Consider the following 27879-nt stretch of genomic DNA (forward strand, 5'->3'; position numbering starts at 1 on the left):
TTTCTTCACAAAGAAATTATTGTAACCTAAGTTTTACAGCCAACACAAAAGGAAATAACAAAGCAGGTTTTCCCAGTTTCGGGAAACAAAGGATTTTTTTTTCCCCAGAAGGGCTCGCATCATTGCCGACAGACTGCCTCCCCTTATGGGCTCTTCCAGCCTTGCAAGACACATCTGAGCTTCTGGGACCCCTGCCCACTGCACTCTTTGGGCCTGTGGCTGACATGGCTCACTCATGGCTTCCCCTTGGAGGATGCTATGCCTTGGTAAGAGTGCCATTGTCAGACGGATGACTCATCTCCAGAGCAGCACTGCCCTTCCCATGGTTGATAAGTGTAGCCACTGCTGTCCCCTGCACCGCTGCTTGCACTCACTGAAATCTGAAATCCTGTCTTTAGTCCAGTCTGGCTGCCAGATAGTTCAGTTGCTCTTAAAATATGGTTACCATAACAATTCACTTTTTTGTCATTTCTTATTTTGTTTCTGAGTCACACTTTTTCGTTTTGAGTATTGCTCGGGGCTTACTCCTGGCTCTGTGCTCAAGGATCACTCCTGACAGGGTTTGGGGGACCATCTGGGGTACCGGGAATTGAACCCTGTTTGGCCACATGCAAGGCAACCGCCCTCCCCGCTGTCCTGTCACTCTGGCCCCCTCCTCTCACGTTTGCAAATGTGGTGCTCACTGGGGTTGTAATGAGGTTGTTGTGCTCACACAGGACTGTGTGCTCCCTGAGGTTTGTACTTGTTCCATGTCAGGCCTGCACATGTTCACACAAGTCTTGGTTGTGGTGCTCACCAGAGGTCACATCTTCTGAGTTACAGTTGCCGTGCCAGGAATCGCAGGTCTCAGAGCTGCCCAAATCAGACTTAGCGCACATGGTACACCAGGGATTTGAACTTGTGGCCTTGAGCTTGCAAGACTAGTATTCATAAGCCCCTGAGCCATTCCTCTGGGCCATGGAGAGAAGTTTTTGTTTTTTTCAATTTACTTTTTTTTATTGAATCACTGTGAGATAGATCCTTACCAAGCTGTTCATGATTAAGTTTCAGTCGTACAGGTGAGTGCAGCAGCCAAGTGTATGCCATCTTCAGTCACCGCAACAGTTTCGGGGTTTTTCCTTTGAAATTCACTGACAATTCAAAAATGGGATAGAGGCGAACTTCTGCCAATCCAGACACTGGTAGGTGAAGCAGGGCAGAAAGCCGCAGAGAAGCTCATCAGAGAAGCTAATCCCTGTAAACTCCGCGCTGGTTCAGAGCAATGCTTTTTTGACCACAACCTAGAATATCGCAACGATGTGAACAGGGGCCCGAGAGATCGCACAGGGAGCAAGCACGGCGCTTGCCTTGCAGGCAATCAACCCCTGTTTGATCTCCAGCACAGAGGATCCCCAGAGCAACACTAGGTTTAACCTTTCAAAATTAATTTTTATTAAACAATGAGTTTATCTTATTATCTAATTCTTACTCTGGAGAACCTGGCAGGCTACCGAAAGTATCCTGCCTGCATGGCAGAGTCTGGCAAACTCCCCGTGGCGTCTTCAGTATGCCAAAAACCAGTAACAATGATGGTCTCATTCTCCTGACCCTGAAAGAGCCTCGAATGTGGCACTTTCTAAAATCTCAGGGCTAGGACGAAGGAGTTGTTACTGGTGCCTGCCTGAGGAAATCGATGAACAACAGGATGACAGTGAAACAGTGAGTTACCTTAATGGACTAGAGCACTTGTTTTGCATGTGGGAACCCCAGGTTAAGTCCCAGAAGTGCTGGGTATGACCAAAAAAAGAACCTGCAGTGACAGCACATGCACGGGCAATTATAGTTCATTTCATTATCTTGACTTATAACACCAGCCGTTTAAATAAGAAAGAGCCTGCCACACCAAACTTCTCTTACCTTTTGCCTTCTTGGAGCTAATTAAATCTCAAGTCCTGTCTTATGAAAACCTCTTGCTGAGCATGTTAAATTGGATCAGGGCTGGAGAGATAGTACAATAGGTAAGGCGCTTCCTTGTATGCAGCCAACCTGGAGTGATCCCTAAGCATAGAGCCAGTAGTAAACACTGAGCATAGCCAGGTGAGGCCCAGAACAAATGTGAATCAAATTAAAATAGTAGGCTATTGTATAGAACACTTCTTGGAGGCATAACTGGTGTTTGTAGGTCATTCGTGGTGGTGCTAGGAGGTTGGTATGTGGTACCAAGGATCAAACCCAAGCTTCCTGCATGTACTCCAGCCTGTTGAGCTAAATTTTTTTCATTGAATCACCGTGAGATAGTGACTTACAAAGCTGTTCATGATTAGGTTTCAGTCATACAGTGTTCCAACACCCAACCTTCCACCAGTGTATTTTTTTCTGCACCAGAGTCCCCAGGTTCCATCCCGTCACCCCATACTCCCCAGCCTGCGTGCTCCTTTCTCTCTCTCTCTCTCTCTCTCTCCCTCCCCACATCCTCCCTCTCCCTCTTTCCTCCTCTCTCCCCTATTTCCCCCTCTCTCTTCCCCTTTTGGGCATTGTGGTTTGCAATATTGACACTGAAAGGTTATCAAGAATATCCCTTTACTTTTTAACACTAGTTCTTGTCCAGCTAGAATATGTTTTAAATAAGAAAAGGGATAAAGTTCTAGAAGCATCTGTCATTAAAATATTCTTCAAGCGGATTATAAGTCTAATAGAAATTTACTTTCCTGTCAGGTTATCTGTGCAACAGTTGCATTTGGAATGGGAATTGACAAGCCTGATGTGAGGTTTGTGATCCATGCGTCTCTCCCTAAATCTGTGGAGGGGTACTACCAGGAATCTGGCAGAGCTGGGAGAGACGGGGAAATATCTGACTGCCTGCTTTTCTACACCTATCACGATGTGACCAGACTGAAGAGACTCATATTGAGTAAGAGACATTTCCAGTCTTGTGATAATGGTCTACTCCTGCTTTTGTGGTACTTTCATTTCATTCCACTTTTCCATACTCAAAAGAAAATAGAGGGTATAGAAATGAAAATTTCACTAGGGCTGGAGCAATACAGTAGGTAGGGCGCTTGCTTCCCTTTTACACGACTGACCAGGATTCGATCAGTGGCATCCCATATGGTCCTGAGCACCACCAAAAATTATTCCTGAGCACAGAGCCCAGAGTCAGCTTTGAGCACCACCAGGTGTGCTCCCCCCGTACACACACACACAAAAGGAACAAAAGGAAAGTTTTTTCTCCTTAATTTTTATCATAGAATTCATCTTACATAAAACTCAATTGTTATAAATGTATATGAAGCAGAAAATTTCCAAGTCATGTCTTGCATACTTTTCTGCAAGAAATAACTCTAGTTATTGGTTTCCTTTGTATTTTTCCTGACCCAGTTTCTTCATGTATTTTTATATATAATTACTCGGGATAAAAAGGCTGTCAGGGACCCTAAAACTGGGAAAGCTGTGCAAGAAAGAGACTCCTGTGCGGTCAGTGTGTGGAAGAGAGTGAAAGCCAAGTTGGAAGGCTAGGATGTTGATCCTAACAGGAGGATGTCAGTTGCTGAACAGGTTGACTCTGTCATTAAGGAAGCAACTAATCTAGATAACTTGGCTCAGCTGTCTGAAGGTTGGACAGCCTGGATGTGAAGGGCAAGCAGTAGATGAGTCTGGATAAGCGAGGTCAGCTGTCCACCAGAATCAACTCAGCCTCAGGCATCCAAAGCCACACCACAGTCGGTGGTGATGCAACTGGGGCCTTACTCTGAGGAAACCTAGGAAATCTCGGTGTGCTCGGAAGTGAATCCTGCAGGGCAGCTGCACTCAGGGATACGCCCCACACCATGGCCTGCACCCCAGAATCAAGGGTGAAGGAAAGCCAGCTCACCGCCTGAACACGGAGATTGTCTTTCTGCCGCGACAGAACAGCTGCACACGTGTCGGGAGGTTAGCTGCAGAAAGCAGCGGGGACTCTGGAGCACAGAGTGCCTCGGAGCTCCATTCCACCTGACCCTTCGTGTGCGCCCCAGGAAAACACCCCACTCAGAAACAGAAAACTGGGGCCGCGAAGAAATCACAGCCAAGGAAGATTGGATGCATGCAGATTCTCGTGTAACACTTTGTTGCTTGGCAGCAGTGCTGGTTGGGTTGACCAGTGAATACAATAAGGCTCCGCGCTATGAATTTCAGAAATGGACTGAAAGCGGAGAGTTATGTAACAGATACACTACGTTGGAAGAACTTCCGAAATGAAGGGAAAACAACATCAGCCCACACCCTCCTTCCCCACCCTCCACCTCCCTGCCCGCCTGCCTTTCACCAGATCCCATAGATTAGCCATCTTTTCAATTCACTCTCATTTCCACCCTTTTCTTTCTCCCACGTCTGTCTCGACACTGTTAACAGCCTACATTTGGAGCGATCAACAGCAGTTTCTCCAAACCCCACTGTTACATGGGAAATTCAAGGATGGTTTAAAGGTCTGAAGATCACACACAAATCTAATTCTGGCTATTCATTTCTGTGATTTTATCATGTACAGTTTCCAGAATTGTCACTGTGCATTCAAAAGTAACAACTCGAACAGACGTTCAATTTGCGGCATGCCTCCTCTGCTTACGTTGTGCATTTGGGAAGGTCATTCAAAATTTCCCTCTTCTGTTACAGCAGTAGTTTTCTTTTTTCTCCCTTAGAAAATAGCTAATCTCCAATGTAATCGTTTATCTTTTGAAAAACCAGGATGGAGAACCTACTTGAGTTTACATTGTTGATGACAGATTAATAATAAAGTGATGTTCTGATGGGGAAAAAAAAATCACGCAGGAAGGCAAAGAGTTGAAAATAATGACATTTCTATGCTGCCATCCAGATTAAGAAATAATAAAATTCCAGTCTTCTAGTTTTGTCCCTCTACTCTCGTTAGAAGTAGCAATAACTTGTAGTGTTTACCTTTCCCAGATGCATTTGTTTTATAGTGAGTGTAAATGGAATTACATGTTGTTTTTGTCTATTGGGATGGGACATGAAGGGTTCTGTTGGGCTACCCCTGGCAGTGCTCTGGAGGACCATTGTGGTGCCCTTAAACCATGGCTGCCGCATGCAAGGCAAACACCTTACCTTTCTGGCCCCTCTATGTTGTTTGAAATTTCTGCAATATATATTTTTTTCTACTCTGATAGTATATTTCACTACATCCTTCATCTCTTTTAGTGGAAAAAGATGGAAACCGTCATACAAAAGAAACGCACTTCAATAATTTATATAGTATGGTACATTACTGTGAAAATATAACAGAATGCAGGAGAATACAACTTTTGGCTTATTTTGGTGAAATTGGATTTAATCCTGATTTTTGTAAGAAGTACCCAGATGTTTCTTGTGATAATTGCTGTAAAACAAAGGTAAGTAAGAAAGTTTTTAATTCTCTGTAATTAAGTTAACAAGTTATTTTTTCCTAAAAATGCTTTGTTTTTATTTGATTAAATTATAATTATATAGGCTACACTCTACTTATATAAGCATAAAATCCTAATATAAAATTTCCATATATTATTCTTAAGTATAATATATGGAAATGTGATAATGATGTGATAATGATGATGAAGATGTAATTCATTAGGCTGATCTTGCAAATGGCACCCCAAGTTATCACTGCTACTGCATATACCCAGCTTCCTAGTCTGATCTATCACTTGTCCTGTTGTTCATCTGTTTGTTCTAGCGGGCGCCAGTAATGTCTGCATTCGTCCCTGTTGCTGGATAGAGTAGCCCGGTGGCATACTGGGGACTCTTTCAGAGTCAGAGAATGAGACCCATTATTGTTACTGTTTTTGGCATATTGAATACATCACAGGTAGTTTGCCAGGCTCTGCCATACAGGCAAAATACTCTCAAGCTTGCCGGGCTCTTCAAGAGGGATGGAAAGCTCCAGGAAAAAGTGTGTCGCTCTCTTCCGGGAGCTTTGTTTTATAGTCTCTGGATCTTGGCCGTTATGAGATTACATGGCACCGGGGGCATTTTTGTGGGTGTGGCTGCCAAGCTGCTGGAAAACTGGGGATCTGGGGAGAGGAGGCCCAGTCCTGATCCAAGGAGGCTTGGAGATCTCAGCCACGGGTCCCGCTTACCTGGGTTCCTCTGTTGGTTCCCTCATGGATGAGGCTCGTCCAAGTGTGTGGAGAGTGGCCTTGAGTCTGTCTGTGACTGAGTTCTGGAGGTTTCCGGCTGCTAGACTCTACTTGGGGTGGGGAGGGAAACTCAACCCGCCCCCCTCCAAGGGACCCTGGTGACAGGAGATTCTGCCAAGTCTGATCCATTAGGAAAAGGAAACAGAAAAGAACAATCCTAAATTTTGCCCCTTCAGGGGCTGGAGCAATAGCACAGCAGGTGGGGCATTTGCCTTGCATGCGGCTGACCTAGGTTCGATTCCCAGCATCCTATATGGTCCCCTGAGCACCACCAGGGGTGATTCCTGAGTGCAGAGCCAGGAGTAACCCCTGTACATTGCCAGGTGTGACCCAAAAAGAAAAAAAAAATTTTGCCCCTTCAGTAGCAAATGCCAAAAAGACTTGAGATAGGATAATACGAAATGATGTTATTTTTTCTTCTCAATTTAGAAAAGTTAGGTGAAGGTAGGTTACAGTGTTGGCTTTAAGGGGCCAAACAGGAGAAAATGACATCTTAGTAACTTAGGTTTGAAAAAATGTAATTGTACTCTGAAAAAAAAATTTTATTTTTTTAATGAACTGAAAGTTTTTATTGAAAGAAACACGAGAGATGTGAGAGGAAAGAGAGAGAGATGTGTTCAAGAGAGAACAAGCAACTGACTCTTCAACTCAGAGCTCCCTTGAATACGCATCTTGCTTTCTTGTCTCTTTGTTCCTTTGATTGCTTTTTCCACTCTGGAGAAGCCTGTGTTCTCTCTTGAATACGTTTGCCTTTTTTCTATCCTCTCAGATCTTTCCTTTTTGGTTTGTGTTTTGGGCCACACCCAGCAATGCTCTGGGATTACTCCTGGCTCTAGACTCAGGAATCACTCCTGGCAGTGCTTGAGGACCGTACAGGGTACTGGGGATTGAACCTGGGTCTGCCATGTGCAACGCAAATGCCCTCCTGCTGTACTATTGCTCCAGCCTCAGCCTTTCTAAATAGGTTTAGCTTAACAAAAACTACCTTGCTTCAAAAAAAAGTAAAAAAACACAGGTTTCTCCAGAAGGGGAGAAAAGCTTGAATATAATATTTTTAAAATACCATTAACCTGTAAATATTCAAAATGACCCAGTAAAGAGAGGTAGAATATTTTAAATTCATCTCTGGAGATTTCATCTTCATTATAATAATAATAACTTGTATACTATGTAATCAGATCAATTAGATTACTTAATAAATTTTTTTAAACTATAAAGAATAATGGGAATAACTTCTGGGTGAATTTTTCATCATCTGTTCTAAAAGTAACCTTGAGAAACTCTTAATTAGATCTGTATGGTACCTATCATTTTAATTCTGGGTAAAGTAAAGTAAAGGCCGGCCCTCCTGTTGATCATCGATTTGCTCGAGCGGGCCCAGTAACGTCTCCTTTGGAGACTTTGTTGTTACTGTGTCTGGCATATCAAATACGTCACGGGGAACTTGCCAGGCTCTGCCGTGCGGGCGAGATACTCTCGGTCGCTTGCCGGGCTCTCCGAGAGGGGCGGAGAAATCGAACTCAGGTCGACATGTTGGCTGCGTGCAAGGCAAACACCCTACCGCTGTGTTTATTGTACTCTGTAGAGTGTTTTTACAGTCAAAGTTAAAAATGTCTATCCTGAAGATTCATGAGTGGATATGGTATGGAGAGGAAACAGACATATATTCTTCTTTGTCTTTGTCTTGTTTTTTTTGGAGGGCTGCACCCAGGAGTGCTCACGGACTGTCCTCAGAACTGATCCCTGGCACTTCTGAGGGATCAAATGTAGTAGACTAGAGATTTGAACCTTCTTGGCAGGTGTGAGGCAAGTGCTTTAATCCTTGTGCTATATCTCTGGCTCTTTTTAAAATTTTTTTAAATTAGAAGCCAACACTGGCACAGTTTGGGGACCTGAAATCACTCCTAGCAGAAGTAGAATTCCACCTAGCATGGACCGGGATATTCAGAGGCCACAAGAGCCCAGGCAGTGCTGGTGAGGGCGGGGGATAGGGGCAGGTGGGAAGAGGGACATGATACTGGAGATCGAACTCACAGTCTTGCATATGCTGGACTTGTGTCAGCCCTCAGCTGATTATTCTCATCTTTGCAGCTCTATGCTTGTAACAGGGTAGTTGCAGAGAACTGGGGCATTAGCCAGAGCAGAGGGTCATAGACATTTTTGGTGTGGGAGCTGCAAGCTCCTGGCCCTCTCTACTGACCATGCCCCACCCTGTACACATTGCTAATCAGTTCTCTCATGCAACAAATATTTGTTGTGTCTGCTGGGTCACGGAAATGATTTGGAACAAGACAAAGATCCCTGTCCTTGTGGAACATGCATCCTAGCAGAGGGAGGCCTGAGTACAAGCAGTTAACAGGGAATAAGGGAAGACGAGGCCCTGCAGCATTAATGGAGTTAGAAGTGGGTGGGTTTCAGGGTGCATATCTATCAGGCAACTGAGCACAGGTCAGAATGAAACGGGAACAACCCTCTGGATCTGAGTGTTCATAGCCAAAGCAAAGGATAAAGGTCTCAGTGGGGTAGGGGCAGGCCTGGTATAATTTAGAAGTAACCGGGAAGTTTATATAGCTAAGCAGGCTGAGTGTTAGTGAGGGGCAAAGATCCGAAGGCTGAATAACTGGAGAAAGACGTGATCCTTCGCTAAGATGTTTCAGAAATGCTTTTTGGTGGGGAAGATCAGGAGTTTGGTTTGGCATGTACCAAGTTAGATTCAGAAACTCTGAAAAGAAGCTGTTAGCATATATAAATTTGAATATTTGGCATATACATGGTATTTAAAGCCTGAAGAACAGGGGCTGGAGCGAGAGTAGGGTGTTTGCCTTGCATGTGGCCAACCCGGGTTCCATCCCTGGCATCCCAAAGGGTCCCCCAAGTACCACCAGGAGTAATTCCTGAGTGTAGAGCCAGGAGTAACCCTGAGCATCGCCGGGTGTGACCCAAAAAGAAAAACAATATTTTTTTCTTTCTGGGTCACACCCGGCGATGCACAGGGGTTACTCCTCCTGGCTTTGCACTCAGGAATTACTCCTGGCAGTACTTGGGAGACCATATGGGATGCTGGGAATTGACCGGATCGGCAGTGTGCAAGGCAAATGCCCTACCCGCTGTACTATCACTCCAGCCCAATAAATAAATATTTAAAAATAAAGCCTGGAGAACATATAAAAACTTCAGGCTTGTACGTTTAGATAAAAGGGAGGAAACTATTAAAGAAGAACTAGAAAAAGAAAAAAATTAATGAGACCAGAGGAAACTAAAAAGTGCTGGAAGTGTTGAAAGAAGGAGAGGGAATCCCACCATGGCAAATGCCCACCAGGACTGAGTGGATTCAGCACCATGGAAATCATGGAGATCAGCATCAACTAATTTCAGTAAATACGGCGGATGGAGGCGTTGAATATAGAACTGTGTTTTTCTTCAGGAAAGAAATAATAGCTGCTAGGGGAAATAGAGTCAAGAAAATAGCTCTCTTGGGGGGGTCCTACCCAGCAATTATCAGGGGTTATTCCTGGCTCTGCACTCAGGGATCACTCCTGGTGGTACTCGGGGGACCATATGGGATGCTGGGGATCAACCCCGGATCTACTGCATGCAAGGCAAGCTCCCTACCTGCTGTACTCTCTCAGTCCCACATTCATTTCCTAACATGTTGATGCTAGCACTGCAATTTGTGTTAATTAAAACACATTCAGGCTTGGGGCTGGAGCGATAGCACAGCGGGTAGGGCATTTGCCTTGCACGCGGCCAACCCGGGTTCAATTCCCAGCATCCCATAGGGACCCTGAGCACCACCAGGAGTAATTCCTAAGTGCATGAACCAGAAGTAACCCCTTGTGCATTGCCGGGTGTGACCCAAAAAGCAAAAAAATAAATAAATAAATAAATAAAATAAAACACATTCAGGCTGGAGAGATAATATGTAGGTGAGGCACTTTCTTAGCACACGGCCAACCAAGATTCAATCCCGGGCACCGTCAGGAATAAGCCCAGAATACTGCATGTGGCCCCAAAACCAAAAAGTGGAAAAGGGGAAAAAAGGGAGGGTTAAAACCATATCCAAGTGTGAGCCACCAGTGGTATGTGCCATTGTCAGTGTGTTGATGTGTGTGGAGAAAGCGGAAAAAGGTCAAAGCTGTGGCCCCAAGTAGGCAAGAGCTGTTGGGATCTAGTTCTTAGTTAGGGAGGTTTACTTTAGGAGGTTGGAGCAGCTACTGTAGTGTTAGGAGGGAAAATAAGAAATGTGGTGTAAGGGTCTGGAGCGATAATGCAGGGGGGAGGGTGCTTGCCTTGTATGAGACTGATCTGGATTTGATACCCGGTCCCCCATATGGTGCCCTGTGCCTGCCTCCGAGAGTCATCCCTGAGTTTAAAGCCAGGAGTAAGCCCTGAGCACCCCCAGGTGTGGCCCAAAAACAAACGAGCAAAAAAAGATGTGGTGTGAGTGAGACACTATGGAGAATAAATACAGTGAAGGAAGGTCATGAAGTTTTTCTGTTGCTCAGTTTTCTCAGTGACGTCAAAAGTAGCATCATCGACTGATAGATATGAGAGATGATAGAAGGCAAGGAAGGAAATATGAAATGGTGATCCTAGGAAGGAGTCACCAGCCTTTACTATTAAATTGGTGGAGGAGGTAAGGGCTATACCCAGTAGTGCTCAGGGCTACCCTCTGCATTGCTCAGGGGCCACTTCTGGCAGTGCTGGGTGAATCATAATGGATCCCATAGAACTGAGGGCCTTGTTCATGCAAAGCATGTATTCAAGCCCACTGAACTGTCTCCCCAACGGATCTTTGTCTTAAAGGGCCATAAAGTAAATATTTTGGACTTTGTGAGGCTTAGAATTGCTCCCTTGCCAGGGATGTGCCTCAGCAGTAAAACACATGCCTTGTATGCATCAGGTCTGGGTTCAATTCCCTGCACCATGAAAAAGTACAGTAAAGTACAGAACTGCTGTCTCAGTCACAACCACTCAACTCTGCTATTTTAGCCCAAAGGCAAACATAAACAGTAAATACATAGATTTTTTCCATGACTTTGTTCCAGTAAACTGTAAGTAAAATTCATAGTGAAATTTAAGCAGTTGTACAGTTTAGTTTTGCTGACTGCTAGGAGAATGGGGAAAGAAGATAGAGGATATGATGATTCCTTGGCAGCTTGTGGCCGTGGACTGAATGTGAAAACCGCCGGTATGATGTGTGTGTGTTTCTCCAGCCAAATTCAGCTATACAGGCTGAGTGTGGAAGGCGAAAACAGGCTTGAATGTGCTTTGTCAGTAGTGTAACATCATGACCTAAAGGGGTGTCTAAAGTACTTTATTTGTGACCTGTGGGATTGGTCGAATTAAGAGAACATCTGAACATGAAGATTTCTGGTTTGGTTTGGTTTTTTTGTTTTGTTCTGTTTTTTCTTTGTTGTTGTTGTTGTTGTTTTTATAATTTTATTTATTGAATCACCGTGAGAGCAGTTAGTTACAAAGCTTTCGGGTTTAAGTCTCGGTCATACAATGAAACACCCGTACCTTCACCGGTGCCCATTCTCCACCCCCAAAAACCCCAGTATACCCCCATCCCACACCCCCCCACCTGTGGGGCAGATGATTTTCACATTACTCTCTCTCTACTTTGATTACATTCAATATTTTGACACCAGACCCACCATTATTCTTCAGGATTTTACCCCAACACTCAGATCTGCCGAAAAGGCAACAGTAGACAATTTGTTTTCTATTGATGGTTATGAAAAACATATGATGTCGTGTGGCTGCAGTAGTGGCTACGTGATTTTGAAATTCCGAAATTTTAACAATTAAATCTGGAGGAATTTCTGCCAAAACCTGCTGGATTCTGAGATTTGTTTCTGAGTCTCTGGGATCATGGCCGTTAAGCAGCTTGATCAGGAGCCAGAGAGGCCTTTCGTGTGTGGCGACTTGGGGTCTTGCTGGGGTGGGGAGGAAGGGGCCGGCTCCACCCCCATCCCGTGAGTCCCCTTGTGTCTCGTCACTGTGGGCCCAATCCTGACCGTCCAATTGCCTCTGGCGGATGGCAGCCACCAAGCCGCCTAGGGGGAGCAGGTGGAGGGATTTCTGGTTTTCAGTTTTAGTCTAGAAATGATTTTTTCTGAGACTACCATAGTACTAAACCTGAGCAATCTAGGTACTGTTATCTTTTTCTTTGGGTGGGGGAGGGTGGCCACACCCAGCAGAGTTCAGGGCTTACTCCTGGCTCTGCACCAGCTCTAGTCCTCATGATCTTAATTATAGCAACCTATAACCTCTTTATTCATAGGATTTTAAGACAAGAGATGTTACTGATGATGTGAAAAATATTGTAAGATTTGTGCAAGAACATAGTTCATCACAAGAAAGGAGAAATACAAAATATGCAGGTCCTTCTGGGAGATTTACCATGAATATGCTGGTTGATATTTTCTTGGGTAAGTTATTTGTTTTATTTGAGTTATGTAAGTTAAAAATTAAACATCTAAAAAAATTCATTAAAAAGTACATAGAAAGTCGAAGAAATGACAGAAGGCCTAGAGTTGATGGTTTACAATGTGGGAACCTGCCTTCAGTCCCTTGAATCATTTGGACCCCTGAGCACCGAGCTAGAAGTAGTCCTCACCCACTACAAGTTATGGCTTCAAAACCAAAAAATATATCATTACATTGGGAAAGATTTTTTCTTTAGACTTTTTTCTTATAGAATTTAGGAATATCTCAATAATAAAAGTGCCTTTTTCACTTGTATGAGACTGGGCTCAATCCCTAGCACTTTCCCCGCAAAAAGGGTTTTCAAAAAAATATTAGCAGTTTTTGAAAGAACTCTTTTTAAATCACTAAGATGAGTTTTCACATTTGAAAAAGAATGAAGCAGGGCCGGAGCAATAGTATAGTAGGGAATGCACCTGCGTTGGACACATCCAGTCTGGGTTGATCCCCCAGCACCTCGTGGTCCCCCAAGTCTGCCAGAGGTTACAGAGCCAGGGGTAAACTTCTGAGCACTGCCAAAACAAACAAACGAATGAATTGGATATGATTTTATCTGAGTGGGCTCTGACTTCCTTGGAGATTTACCCATTGACTAACTTCTGGTTCAAAATGGCAGTCTGGGCATAAAACTTCAGTGTGTCTGTCTCTTTCTCCCTCCCTCCTTCTCCCCCCCCCCCACTTTATTCCTCCCCCTCTTTCCCTCCTTGAGGCTTGTTAAAATTAAATAAAGGTGGCTGGGAAATAGCTTAAAGGGTGGGTCCCAAGTTTGGCAAGTCTGGCACCACATGGCCCCTGGAATACCACAAGAGTGCTCCACATGTGCACACGCACCACTGCCACTGCCACCAGCACCAGGGAGCCCAAGATTTAAATGATCTGTCTGAGTGCTAGCTGTGTGTCTCCAGGGTTGCCCATGGGTCCCCAGGTACTGCTAGGGAGGTCCACACAACCCCAGAAAGGACTTTGGAAGGGCCAAGGAGATAACTCAAGTGGTCAAGAATATGTCAAGCATGTAGAAGACTCTGAATTCAATCCCCTAACATCAGCCTCTGCCCCCCCAGGGGGGATAAAAAAGACCCTGAGTTTGAGTACCATTATTTCAAGGTCTTGGAAGTACTGCAGGTATAGTTGGTGGTTCCTGAGCACCCCTAGGGATGTTTCTCACAACACTGAAAATGGTGATGATGATTGAGAGGAAATAAAAGATAGATCAAACCCATAGCGGTACGGAGAAGTAGAGAGAGAGAGACCATCATGAGGTTAGAGGTTTTAATGAGAGCTTCCTTTCCTTCGTGCAAAGCATATGCTCGGCCCGTTGGGCTGTCTCTCTCACCTCTGTTTGCAATTTCATAACCACCAAATTAACAGACTTTGTAAAACATAATGCATGATGTTTCAATAGTTATCATTTCTTTAATACTCAACCTTTAGATAATATATACAGTTATTCCAGCTGAGGGAGCAAGTCTTAGAAGGATTTCTCTAAAACCTGCCCCATTGACTGATCTCAGCCCATTAGACACAGCAGCAACATAAGTTTTGAAGTTATAACTTGCACAGTGAGAGTCAGACTTCCTCTTCTATCACTCCAGCAAACTATTTCTCCTATGCCTCTCCAGTTAGCTGAGTAGAAGGCTCTGAAAATGGACTCTACAGGCCCACTTGGCTGTAGATACCACAAAACGAAGTCAGCATTTTAATTTGGGGGAATAGGAAGTGGACCATACCTGGCAGTGCCAGGGATCAAACTGGGATCGGCTACAGGCAAGACACTTGCCTTAGCCCTTGTGCTGTCTTTCCATTCCCAGCATTTTAATATCGACCAGTTTGTTGGGGGTTAGGGCTAAGTTTCCTAACTCACACTTTCTCCCCCTCTCCCTTCCCTTTATCACCCTTGTTACTGTCTTTGGTTAACCTCAGCTGTGGTGTTCATGTACTTAGTTGCTGTGCTTGCTGGGCATTGCTTGTGAATTACTCACTTTGTTGTGGCACCAGGATCATACTGGGTAATGTGTCAGGAATCCAAGATAATTTTACAGCTGCAAGGGAGACACTGTGCCCCAGAGACACATCCTGTAGCCCCAATACTGCTTTCTGTTTTTCGCCCCTTCTATTCCCTTCTCTTTGGAAACACACATGCACACTATCCAGTATTAAGACGTTTTGTTGGGGCTGGAGCAATAGCACAGCAGGTAGGGCGTTTGCCTTGTACGCAGCCAACCCAGGTTCAATTCCTAGCATCCCATATGGTCCCACAAGCACCCCCAGGAGTAACCCTTGTGCATCGCTGGGTGTGACCCAAAAACAAAAAAAAAAAAAGACTTATTAGTGTGGGCCAGACCCAATGTTAGTGTTTTGGCCATACCCAGTGGTACTCAGGACTTACTCCAGGCTTTATGCTCAGGGATGATTCCTGGTGGGATTTGGGGGTCCATATGGGGTGCCAGGGATCGAACGTGATTCAGCCAAATGCAAGGCAAGTGCTCTAGCCTCTGTGCTATCACTCCACCCCTGATAACTTTTTAAAATAACTCTAGCTAGGAGAGATAGTAGGGTACTTGCCTTGCATGCGGCTGACGTGGGTTCAATCCTCAGCATTCTATATGATTTTCAGAGTCCCACCAGGAGTGATTCCTGAGCATAGAGCCAGCATTTACCCTAAGAACCATTGGGTGTGGCCCAGAAACCAATAAAAATAAATAAAATTTTTATTTTATTTAAAACAACCTCTGGCTAGTTGTCTTTTCTCAGAGAAATATACTGTACACATGCTTTTTTTATCCAGTGTGCCTCATTATGGACTTTTTTCAAATATAAAACATGACATATAACATTGTTTACTTTCAGGTATACAGCGCAATGATTTGATACTCATATTTTTTGTGTGTGAAATAACCACTCTAATTGAACTTAGTCTCTTGAGAGAGTTTTGATGTATCTGCATTCACTAATCAGATTTATTGTTCCTTCTTATTAGGAAGTAAAAGTGCAAAAATCCAGTCTGGAATATTTGGAAAGGGATCTACTTATTCACGACACAATGCCGAAAGACTTTTTAAAAAACTAGTGCTTGATAAGATTTTGGATGAAGACTTATACATCAATGCTAATGATCAAGCAATTGCCTATGTGATGCCTGGACATAAAGCTGAAGCTGTACTAAATGGGCATCTAAAGGTATGGGGGTTTGGGTGAGTTGATTGGTGTTTGGTTTTCGGGTCCACACTGAGCTCTGTGCTCAGGGCTTATTCTTAGCTGTGCACTCAAGATCCCTCTTGGGAGAGCTAAAGGACCTGAGCTTGGCGGGCAATGCCAGGGATTAAACCCAGATTAGCTGTGTGCAAGGCGAGTACCCACTATCCTATCTCTCCAACCCCTAAAGGTATGGGTTTTTTAAATGATTATCTCTCAATGTCATTTTCTGAAGTTTTTGAGTACCGGGGTGTGTGTGTGTGTGTGTGTGTGTATGTACTGTCCTACTCTGTTCCATATAGTTTGGAAAAAATCATAATGTTGAACCCACCTGTGGTGCTTGGGTCAAAATGATTTTTTTTTCTTTTTTTTTTCTTTTTCTTTTTTCTTCTTTTTTTTTTTTTTTTTTTTTTTGTTGTTGTTGTTGTTGTTGTGGGACAATGGGCAAACACACCTGAATACCTGGACCTGGCAGTGTTCAGGAAGCCATGTAGTTCTGGGTATGAAAACCAGAGCTTCATATATTCAAGGCATACTCTTTGCCTCTGAATACATTAAACGATACCTGTCACTAAATGATCATACATTCATTATAAAAGTATTTATTAAGCTACTCTGGGACTGGAGAACTAGGACAGAAGTTAAAAGTGCTTGCCTTGTATGGGCCCGGTACCACTTTCATCCCCAATGCCAGATATGGTCTTCTAAGCACTACTGGATATGGCTCAGACTCTTCCCCGGCTCCCCAGAAGAAACTGTTCTATGCCAGAGGGTCAAGAATTAGAGACTAGGGGCTAGAGTGATAATACAGCTGGTAGGGTGTTTGCCTTGTGTGTGGCCAACCCATGTTTGAATCCCAGCATCCCATATGGTCTCCTGAGCACTGCCTGGAGTAATTCCTGAGTGCAAAGCTAGGAGTAGCCCCTATGCATTGCCGGGTGTGACCCAAAAAGCAAAATAAAAAAGAAAGAAGTAGAGACTAACAGTGTATGTGTCCCCTGTTCCCAAGGAACATTCTATTTGTCATATAATAGAAATACAAAAAAAGAAAGAAAGAGATGCGGTTAACCATTAGATACTGGGTTCATGTGTGCATGCACCCATGCCTCTGATTTCTTTTTCTCTTACAAAGGTAGACTTTATGGAAACAGAAAATTCTACCAGTGTGAAGAAACAGAAAGCTTTAGTGGCAAAGGTATCTCAGAGGGAAGAGATGGTTAAGAAATGTCTTGGAGAACTTACAGAAGTCTGCAAATCTCTGGGGAAAGTCTTTGGAGTCCACTATTTTAACATCTTTAATACTACTACTCTGAAGAAGCTTGCAGGTAGGTGTGTAAGTGTGATTTTCCGTTAACTTGGCATAAATTAATACGCCAAAGGTTATTCTTGTTTAAGAAACTTTGTAAGTATATAAAGATATTCTCAGTGACTCTTACTTTTATTTAATCTCTGAATTGAAAGCTTTGGAAACAGTTTGAACATACTTGAGATAAGTATTTGAGGGTAGTGGGGTGGTGAGCAAGGGACTGTGTAGTGCCAAGGATTGAGCCAAGGGCTTCTGCATGGAAAGCATGCTCTCCAACCATGGTGCTATCTCCACAGCCTGATAAAATATGTTCTCTTAGGTACATATAATACTTAATTTGAACATCTGCTATAATTTTGGAGGGGACCATTGTCAGTGTCACTGTCCTCCCGTTGTTCATCGATTTGCTCGAGCAGGCCCTGTAACGTCTCCATTTTGGGACTTGTTACTGTGTTTGGCATATGGGCGAGATTATTTTGGTAGCTTGCTGGGCTCTCCGAGAGGGGTGGAGGAATCAAACCTGGCTCGGCCGGGCTGGCTGCGCGCAAGGCAAACACCCTACCACTGTGCTGTCACTCCAGCCCTCACTGTCACTGTCCTCCCATTGTTCATCGATTTGCTCAGAGACCATAGGACCATAACCTGACCTTTTAGGTACTACTCCTGGTATGATTTGCTCGGTGACCAAAGGATCATAACCTGACCTTTTAGGTACTACTCCTGGTCTGGTGTCCAGGGGTTGTTCTGACACTGCTCAAAGGACCATTTGTCATGCTGGGTTCAAACCCAGACCTTCTGTTTGCCAAACATGCGTTCCAGCCCATTAAAGTATCTCACTGGCCTTGTCATTTGTGCTTGTTTCGGGACCATATCGGCTATGCTTAGAGCTTACTCCTGGTTCAACAACATTCAGGGATCATTACTAGAGGGCTCAGGGACCATATGTGGTGCCAAGAATAGAAGACAAGTTGGCCACTGAAAGCAAGCACCTTACCTGCTATCTTATCTGTCTCTAATTTTAATTTTATAGTTCCAATGCTGGGTATTAGAATATGGTTAATTGTTATCTCTTAACACCAGATGTCACTTGGTGATCTTTGTGTCCATCTGTTATTTACTGCCTTATATTGTTTTGCTATATTATGTACAAATGCCTTCGCAATGAGAACAAAATATACAAAATGTACAAAATGCCCTTTGCAAAGTTCCTTACAAAAAGAAATTGTTTCAGGCTTTCCTGGATCTGGATTTAATATACTGCTGTGTCTTTAGACCTGAGTTATTTCCATGGCTTAGATTACCTCAGACTGGAGTTGTTAGGTTGTTCTCATGATTGATTGACCAGTGTGCATCACCTTCACTTCTCCATAAAATATTAGAGCCACCACTTTCTCTCTTTTAGTCCTACTCCACTCCTTGGGTTGCTGGTAGCTAGTTTTCATCAGCTCTAAGGTGCCGTCTATTCTAAGACACTTTTTGGTTTGGGGGAACCACACCCAACAATTCTCAGTGGTTCTTGCTGGCTCTGTACTTAGGAATCACTCATAGAGTTGCTCAGGGAACCACATGGAATGTCAGGGGTTGAACCTGGATTGCTTGTGTGCAAGGCCAACACCCTTCCTACTGTACTATCGCTCCAGCCCCTAAGACACTATTTTTTTATGCTGGGACTCTCAGGTGGTGCTGTTGGCCTTCAGCTGTCTCCAGTGGTCCTCAGGAAGCTGTGCAATGCCACGGATCAGACCTGGGCCATATGCATGCCAGGAATGTGCCCTATCCCTTTGAGCTCGCCCTGACCCCAAGACATTATCATTTTGTGGACTATTATGAAAGAAAAAAGTTCTTGTTAAACTATGACACAGTGCTTCTACTGATAAAATTGTTTTTTACTTATTTGGATATAGATTTATATCATAAGTGCGTATATGAGAAATGTACGAAGTCAACGTAAGTTGATAATAAGTACTCATAAAATTTACATTTGGGGCTAGAGAGATAGTGCAGAGGTTTTGCACTTGCCTGGTATCTCACCAACCCCATTTTGAATTTCTGGCACCACATATGGTCCCTGAGCACTGCCAGGTATAGTCAGATACCTTAACCTCTGTACCATATTTTCCGGCCCAACATTTTAAATTTTTTTAAAGAGGTTTGCTCAAAACTACAATAGCACTCCAGATAAAAAAACAAATTATATCTGTGTCTGCATTTCTGCTTGCCTCTCCCAATTTTTCTTCCACTAACCCCCTTCATAAACCTGCTGGTCTCTCCCACAGGTCTGTTCTTTTTCTTTAAATACAGAAGTGGAAACGATGTGGGTGTTTTCTCTTTTTTAATTGTGGAGGCCACACTTTACATTCCTCGAGGGACATCAGGGCCTCACCTGAGTACCAGTGGGCCAGATGGTGCCCGTTTTGAAATGAAGACCTCCAATGTAAAACATTGTGTTCTACCACTTGTGCCAGATTCCCATCAAAAACACAGGCATTCATTATCACTGCCCCACTTTCTGATAACCAGTACATTATAACCTCCAAAGTTAACCAGGATAGGGGCTGGAGCGATGGCACAGAGGGTAGGGTGTTTGCCTTGCACACAGCTGACCCAGGTTCGATTCCCAGGATCCCATATGGTCCCCCAAGCACCGCCAGGAGTGATTCCTGAGTGCAGACCCAGAGTAACTCTGAGCATCACCGGGTGTGACCAAAAAAAAAAAAAAAAACCAAAGTTAACCAGGATAAATCTCTCTTCTGAGCACTTCTCTTCTGAGCACTTCTAACTCACTGCCTCCCTGCTTGATCTGACAATATCCCCAAGCCCGTGTCCCCAACTTTCCTCAAAGTATTTTCTAGTCAGTGGCCCAATCATCATAGAGACAACTTGTTTGTAGAAGACCCAACAGACTCCTAGTCAAAACTAAAAAGCGGTGAAGAACAGATTTGGGGTTTTAAGGTGTTTACTGCATAGGGTACAGATTTTGAGGGAGAAGTCAGCTGAAGGGGTGGGGGGGAGCTTCTTGGCAGTCTCACAGCTCAACAAGTTGCATCAGGAGAGCAACCAAGATCTGGTCGATCTCCTGGCCACCTTACGCAAACCCTACTAGGACCCTGGTGTTCTTTGCCCTCTCCCACTTGGCCCTGACTTCTACACCTTTGTTGGGATTGGATGGTTGACTCTGCCCTGGGCCTCTCCTCGCCTCTGTGGTCACTGCCTGCCCTGTGGAAAATTGGCCCCTGTGCCTGGTGGCCTGCAGTTAACAAGCATGTGCTGAGGATTGGATAAACTTGAGTTCAGCGGTTTTTCTACGGGTGGTAATTTAAACTCCTAATTTTATGTCCATGCACAGAATCTTTATCTTCGGATCCTGAGGTTTTGCTTCAAATTGACGGTGTTACTGAAGACAAACTGGAAAAATACGGCGCTGAAGTGATTGCAGTGTTACAGAAATACTCAGAGCAGGCATTGCCAGGTTCAGTATACATCCAGATACTCCTGTTCCAGTGTTAAGCGATGCACCTCCCCGGCTTGGAAGTGTGCAGTTTTTGAGTCTGTGTCAGTGTCTCTAGCCTTGTTTCACCGATGTCCGAGTGATCAGGGCAGGCCCCTCTCAGACCCCCAGGGGTTGCCGTTCCCCGAACCTGCTCTCTGTGGAGCGCTGAAGGATTCAGGCACCCCGGGTGGAGCCCACATCAGTCACCAGCTCTCGGTGTGATCCTTGGCAGGCCACATGACTTCTGTTTGCTTCAGTTTCCTTATCTGAGGAGTGAACATGATATCTAACAAGCATGTCTAAAGATAAAATTTAAAGAGTGGAGTTGAAATGTTTTGGAAAAACGAGCATGTAATCGGAATGCTAGATAGTCTTATTGTTATTGGCTGTCGGAAGAATCTGCCCAGAGTTAGTGCATCATTAGCAGACGTTCCCAGTGGCGGCTTTAGGCCCGTCACCTCGCACCTAATTAGGTGCCTCATCACTGAGCTGGCCGAAGCTCCTACTACGGGAAGCGGCAAACAAGGAAAGACTGTGCTGGAGGAGACAGGACACGTGCGAAGGTCGCCTGCCCTCCGGCGCCGTCGTGCAGCAGGCAATCCCGTGGCCGCGCCCGAGAGCTAGCCGTTTCCTGCCAGCCTGGGTGGGGGTGTCTTGTGCAGGCGAATGGAAGGAGCAGGATGAGAAATGCGTGAGCACATGTTTTAGGCGCTCACTCTGCACAGTCATTTTCCATCCATTAACAAAATGCTGAAAAGCAGGATTTAATAAAGCCCTCAGTTTGTCATGATTCTATCCAAAACCTTGTTTTGAATACACTAACAATCTCTTGGTAAGAACTGAACACTTACTTTGTATATAACTTGTCAGAAGAGGATTTTGCCCGCTCAGGACCAGCCGCTGGGGAAACAGCCCTGGGACAGTGAGGGACAAACTGTACCGTTGCCTGTGTGGTCTAATTTGAGGCCACAGCATGCACTGCTGGGTGAAAATGGGTGAGAGCTTTTCACGTCTCTGGAGTCTTCCCTCTAAGGGGGTCAGCACCTGAAGCCGCTGCCTTGTGGACAGTGCAGTGCTGAGCGGTTAAGGAGCGAGCATGGCACCTTCGGCTTATCAGGCAGCAGGGTTGCACGAAGGGCACCAGACTCCAAGGAAAGATTTTTTCAGAAAATGGAGTTGGGACCGCTGCCGACCTACAGAGAGCTGTCCTGCATTTGTGGTATCTTGGGGTACAAATAGCTGTGAAAATCACCATCTTCTCTGCAAGTGTCGGCTTTTATACAGACCCATTTCTTGTATCGTGCGAGGAATGTTCACAAATAGTATGCAGAGCAGTGAGCTATATCTTGAAAGAGTTAAAAATACGGTCTACAATAGTGCTCCTCGCCCTTCTGCCTGTGCTCTTCCAACACTGTACTTCCTGTGCACCCTGTCCTACGAGTTAGCCCCCTACTCTCACACCAGGGCCATTCACGAAGTCTTCACCTAGGACCCCCTTGGAATATCCTGGGGGTCTAGCAGGGTCAGCATCTCCCCTGGTTGGAAACACTGGTCTCCAATAGTTGCCCTGAGCTGAAGTGAAGAACAAGATAGTTTTATTTTTCTTACATTGGGCTCAAATTTGGCATGTGTAAATTGGTAAATGTTTCATGCAGCATGCTATGCTTTTCAGGGCTGGGGCGATAGCACAGCGGGTAGGGCGTTTGCCTTGCACGCGGCCAACCCGGATTCGATTCCCAGCATCCCATATGGTCCCCTGAGCACTGCCAGGGGTAACTCCTGAGTGCAGAGCCAGGAGTAACCCCTGTGCATCGCCGGGTGTGACCCAAAAAGCAAAAAAAAAAAAAAAGGCATGCTGTGCTTTTCAACTCAAATTGATTACCCTAACAATAACAGGAACTTCGAAAGTAGTACAGAGTATGAATTAACCTTGACATCTCTAGTTAAGTTAGCATGTCATAATGAATTCTGACCTTCTTTCTTTGAAAATAAATTGCTTTTGGGGCTTAATGAAATGAAGATATGTTTTATATCCACTGAGTCCATATCATAAGGAATAGGAAGACCTCCAGGTATGTATTGTATGTCCCTTCTAGACTGTCATTGCACTTAGCAGCGTGGCCTCGCCTGCTTATGTCTGCATTGTCCTTTGTAGCTGAGGACACTTCTGCAGAGATGAACCCTTCCTACAGCAGGGGCCCTGGACAGAAATCCCCTGAAGAGTCTGATGAGGAAGCACCCATATCCTCTCACTACTTTGCAAATAAAGGGAAAAATGAAAGGAAAAGGAAAAGGATGCCAGCCTTCCAGAGGTCTAAGAGGAGGAGAAGTGGTTTCAGTGGTTCCAGAACAAAAGGGTATGTATATTCTGGGGCCAGGGGGCAAAGCAGTTGCACACTCTTTGGATTTCATTCTTATTAAATTGAACTACAATTAAATTTTGCCTCCCCCATCAAAGGAGTCGCATTCAAGGTTTGATCCAGAACGAGTCCCCTTATGTCCATTTTGTTTGGGGGCCACATCCAGTGTGCTCAGAAGCTACTCCCCCTCGTTTTCCAGAGTTGCTCCTGGCAGTGCTTGGGGAACCATTTGGTGTCAGGGATCAAACCTGGGCCTCCTCCCGTTGAAGTAGCTCTCTGGGTCCTGTTTCTAACTTTTAAATTCTACTCGTAAGTTGATATCACTAAAGTTTCCTAGTTTGCAAAATCATTTCTGACTTTTTTTTCATGGTGGGGGGGAAATCTTTGTAGTTGCTCTTTTTGCCAGATTTTGCCTCCTAAAATTCTGCCAGTTAGATACTAGCTTAATAAACACAGGGCTCTATTCATCACCTTTATGGTTCTTTTGGTGCTTACCACCCAGCTTTCCTAGCTGCAGGATCCACCAGCTCCACCTTTGGACTCTCCATCCTCTCTGCCTCTCTGCTACCAGGGAGAGCCCAAACCGCAGCCTTCTCTGCTGTGCAGGCAGCAGCAAAGAGGTCACAAGTGAAAGGTCACTGTTGGTCATGCCTTGTCCCCATGTGGTCCGTGCCATATCAAGCGGAGCCCAGACTCTACCAGGTCTGGTGCTGAGTTGGGCAGCCTCCTTGTTCCCTGAGAAGTACCCTGTGCCTGGACATTTCTTTCACCTGCCATGTGGACAGCGGTGGCCTATACCTGGTAGGACAGACCTATCAGGATAGGGACCACCCTGTTCTCTAGGAGGCATGGCCCCAAATAACTACAGGTTGTCACAGGAATACAGACAAATGGAAGAGGGCCCTCCATGAGCTTTTGCAGGTGACTTTGTTTTTTTGTAGCTTTCTACCTCTTCTCCCCTGGATAATAAAAACAAAAATTGAGTGGGGGAAGAGAAAGCAAAGGCAAATGTTACTAAATTGTCATTTTCTTGTTAAGTCCATAAACAAACATCTTGCATGTGCTAATCAGTCCTTCTGCCAGGGTACAGAAATTAAAGCCATTAGTAAATGTTAGTTTAATTTTGTGGTTTTTAGTGCGCAAGTGACCAGCAGATGTTCTCCTGTGGGGACATTTTCTTATGTTCTCTTTATTCCTCTGCTTTGAGAAACACTCATTTCCTTAGCTGTTCAGAGCAGAGAACGACCTTAAAAGGCATCTGGTCGACCCCCTTGGTTTATGAAGACATTGTCGCCTGGCCTGGAGATGACTGCAAAGCTGGGCCCAGCCCAGCCCACAGGTGGAACTAGGCACTCGCCCACCCTCAGCATCCCAGACTTTTTTCATTCCTGTGCATGTCTGTGGAAATTGCTTAATTATTGTCTCCGCATTTATACTTGTTAGAACAAAGTAAACCATATTTTAGTGCCTATTGCCATTGACTCTTTTACTCTTTTCACAACTTTTATTTATAAGATTGACTGTTCTGTCACTGCTGATCTAATCTAATAAGTAGTAAAGCTCACATTTAAACTACTAAGCCAGTGCTAATTTGTTCATTCTCTCTCTCTTTCTCTCTCTTTCTCTATCTCTTTCCTCCCCCTTTCCTCACTCTCCTTTCTCTCCTCTCTATTTTCCTCTGCCTGTCCCTGTCCCTGTCCTTCTCATCCAGTAATGCATCCTGGCTCTGTTCTCAGAGATCATTCCTGATGGTGCTCAAGAAACCAGGCCAGAGATTAAATCTGGGCCTCTCCCATGCAAAGCATACATTAGCACCTTGTGCTAGGAAGATGCTTTCTTTTTTGGTAGGGGGTCAGTGGAGATTGGGGCTACACCCACAGTGCTAGGTGCTCGGGTATTGAAACTGGATCAGCTGCTTGCTAGGCATGTGCTTCCCCCCACCCCTTCTATCTCTCTGTCCCCTGATGCTTCTTAATTAGTCAAGTGTTTGTGATAGAATATTTTTCTAATTCCTATAGGCTGCCAAAACCAGTATATTGTGATTGTGTTTTTCTCCTTGTTGCGGCCTTTCTGTATCTGCTTTTCATTCAGTTTCTCTCAGAAATACTCGGGAAAATCCTTCCCACGGTCCCCAGCCTGCTCACTTGGTTGAGGCCTGCACAGTGACAGTACCTTTGGTTCTTTGCCAGAGGCCTTACTCCCCACACCTACCTATGTTTTACATCTGCAGAATCACACAATGAACTGGTTGTGTTCAGCTCCAAAAGTGGGAGTGAAGTGAATGGCCAGGTGAAATGGAGGCTGTTGGCAGATTCTTTCTGTAAATCAACAGAAACAGCAGGTTTTTGCTCGCGGCTTAGTTTCTCCACAGGAAGCCCAGCACCAGGGAAACTAGAGGTGGCTTCTCTTTGCTCTGGCAGATCTTTGCCTGTTCTGCAGTAAAACTGCCCTCAAGCAAGTGTGTCAAAATATGGGAGAACCGCTTTTAGCTGTATCTCACCAGAATGTTGTGGAAGGGACCCTAACCCCGCACCCTCCCCCAGAGATGAGTTCAGCCTGACTCAGGTGCAGGGGGAGCACCGCCTGCCTTCACCCGGAGCCTCCTGGTTTCCTTTTCTTGTCTTGTTCTTATTGTTGGGGGGAGAGGAGGGGCATTGGAGAAGTGAAGTAGAAGGTTCTTTGTGGAAGTTTTGTTTGTTTTTCCTGTGGTTTTTGTTTGGAGTCACACCCAGTGCGGGGAGCGGTGTCATGGGACCCTACAGGGCCAGAAAATGAAACTGGACCTTCTGCATGCAAAGCATGCATCATCTCATTGAGCCACATCTCCGACCCCTTATCCCTAGTTTAGTTTTATGAGGCCGGGGGTGAGAGGAACCCACTCTAGCGGTGCTCAGGGAACCTGGTGACCGTTTCTAGCAGTTAAGTTCTGGGACCAAGGATGCAGTGTTGGCGAGCCTGTTGATGCTCAGGGGGCCGTGTGGTGCCGGGGTTCCACCCCTGGATGAGTGCTGAGTCACCACAGTAGCTCATATCCTGCTCCCCCTGCCCACTGGTTTTCAAGGGAGGCAAGAAGCCAGGATAAGTCCCTGCTCTGCTCTGCTCTGCTCCACTCAGCCCCATCTCCACTCACCACAAAGCCACCTTTCCCCGAATGATACAAGAACAGTAATTCCAGGTGTCTGATCTAGGAATTTGAGCCTCAACACAGGGTCATTCTCACTTCCTTGGTTCGGTCAGGACAGACAGGAATATAGACATTGTCTAGAACAGTGTTTCTCAATCTTTTTCCAGCTAGGGCCACCTTCCAACCTTGTGTTCTTCCTGTGCTGCCCCCCCCCACACACACACACACAACACCCATTCTACTGGTTGGCTCCCTCAGTTTTTGCTGTGGCCCCCTTGAAATATCCTGGAGGCCCACAATATGACACCCAGTTGAGAAATACTGGTCTAGAGGACTTGGCTAATCTCAAAGGTCAAAATTAAGAAACAATCTTTGATATTTTCGGCAGACAAATTTAGCACAAATTTGTGTGAAAGGTAGCAGTCCTGGGGTTCAGGTGCTGGCCTTGCATACCGCCCACTGGGGTTTCATCCCCAGCACAATTTATGTCACTCTGAGTACCACCAGGACTGTGAGCTCTGAGCACTGTCAGGCTCTTTCATCCAAAAAAAGGTCGCATTGCAATCCTGTGTTTCTTGAATTATAAAGGAAATTTTGCTGACTGAAAAAAGAATTCTAGGTAGGAAGTACACAAAACCACACAGAACACAGTGGACTGTAGCTCTCTTCAAGTTATGAGAAAAAAGATGACTAACTTTTGATTTCATTTGACATTTATTTTCCTTTGTCACGTTTCAGGAGTTCTACCACATGCAGAAAGCCATCGTCAAGAACTAGATCCACCAACAGTTCTGGATCCCCTTCAGCTTTTCAGGCGGCATTGGGAGCCAATAGGAAATTGGGGATTATGGCTCCACCAAAGCCCATAAATAGACCATTTCTTAAACCTTCGTATGCATTTTCATAACAACCAGATCTCAATGTACACGGATGTTCTTTCTTGTTTGTCAGCATCTGACCATCTGTGAATATAAAGCTGTTCGTTTTGTTTTGCGATTTGTAATTTTTACCCGTATCTATTAATATTTAAATAAATGCTTAGGGTGACAGTTCTTATTTTTAAAATAAATGTTTTCTTTTGAATAAGCCTGATTTGCTGCCACTGCAAACCTTGTGGCCGTTTTTTTTTTCTCAGAATGTCTGAGGCAGCAGCTGAATCATCTCAGTAAAATTCTCAGTACAATGTGAAACAGAAGCCGAAGAAGGTGTGTTAGGACACAAAACGTAAAATACTTTGGAGAAAACCGTGGAAATAAAATTAAGGCAAGTGACAAAGGAGTTGGAAAAAAAAATATGACAAAGGATTGATATGTATAATATAGAAGAGACCCTTTATTTATTTTTTTTGTAATTTTATTTCATCAGCCACAAACAGAAGTACTACAATTTTGTATCTAAATTACAAGAGGAATGTTTTTGGGTACTTAATATATCACTGTCACTGTCCTCCCTTTGTTCATCAATTTGCTCGAGCGGCCCAGTAACGTCTCCATTGTGACAATTGTTACTGTGTTTGGCATATCGAATACGTCACGGGGGGCTTGCCAGGCTTCGTCGTGCGGGCGAGATACTCTCGGTAACTTACCGGGCTCTCCAAGAGGGGTGGAGGAATCGAACTCGGGTCAGCCATGTTGGCCTCTTGCAAGGCAAACGCCTTACCTGCTGTGCTATCGCTCCAGCCCAGAAGAGACCCTTTAAATTATTGAGAAGGTGAAAAATCAGCAGAAGTGAACAATGAATGTGAATCAGCTCTTCTCAGAATTAAAAAT

General features: G+C 44.7%; 1 protein-coding gene across 2 annotated transcripts in view; it reads left to right on the forward strand.

Annotated features, from left to right (window-relative positions):
- Positions 1-27363, forward strand: part of BLM (BLM RecQ like helicase) — a 66665-nt gene extending 39302 nt beyond the window's left edge. The window contains exons 14-21 of one of the 2 annotated variants that reach the window (XM_056124532.1): positions 2695-2890; positions 5173-5363; positions 12436-12583; positions 15616-15815; positions 16963-17155; positions 20483-20605; positions 22782-22983; positions 26849-27363. In XM_056124532.1, the coding sequence (XP_055980507.1) occupies positions 2695-2890; positions 5173-5363; positions 12436-12583; positions 15616-15815; positions 16963-17155; positions 20483-20605; positions 22782-22983; positions 26849-27017 (1422 nt within the window). In that variant the 3' untranslated portion in view covers positions 27018-27363. Of the gene's footprint in view, positions 1-2694; positions 2891-5172; positions 5364-12435; positions 12584-15615; positions 15816-16962; positions 17156-20482; positions 20606-22781; positions 22984-26848 lie in introns of those variants that run through there. The other variant, XM_056124531.1, reaches the window with a different exon arrangement.
- The last annotated feature ends 516 nt before the right edge of the window (positions 27364-27879 follow it).

This window comes from Sorex fumeus, unplaced genomic scaffold (genome assembly GCF_029834395.1).
Source record: "Sorex fumeus unplaced genomic scaffold, SorFum_2.1 ptg000051l, whole genome shotgun sequence".
NCBI lineage: Eukaryota > Metazoa > Chordata > Mammalia > Eulipotyphla > Soricidae > Sorex > Sorex fumeus.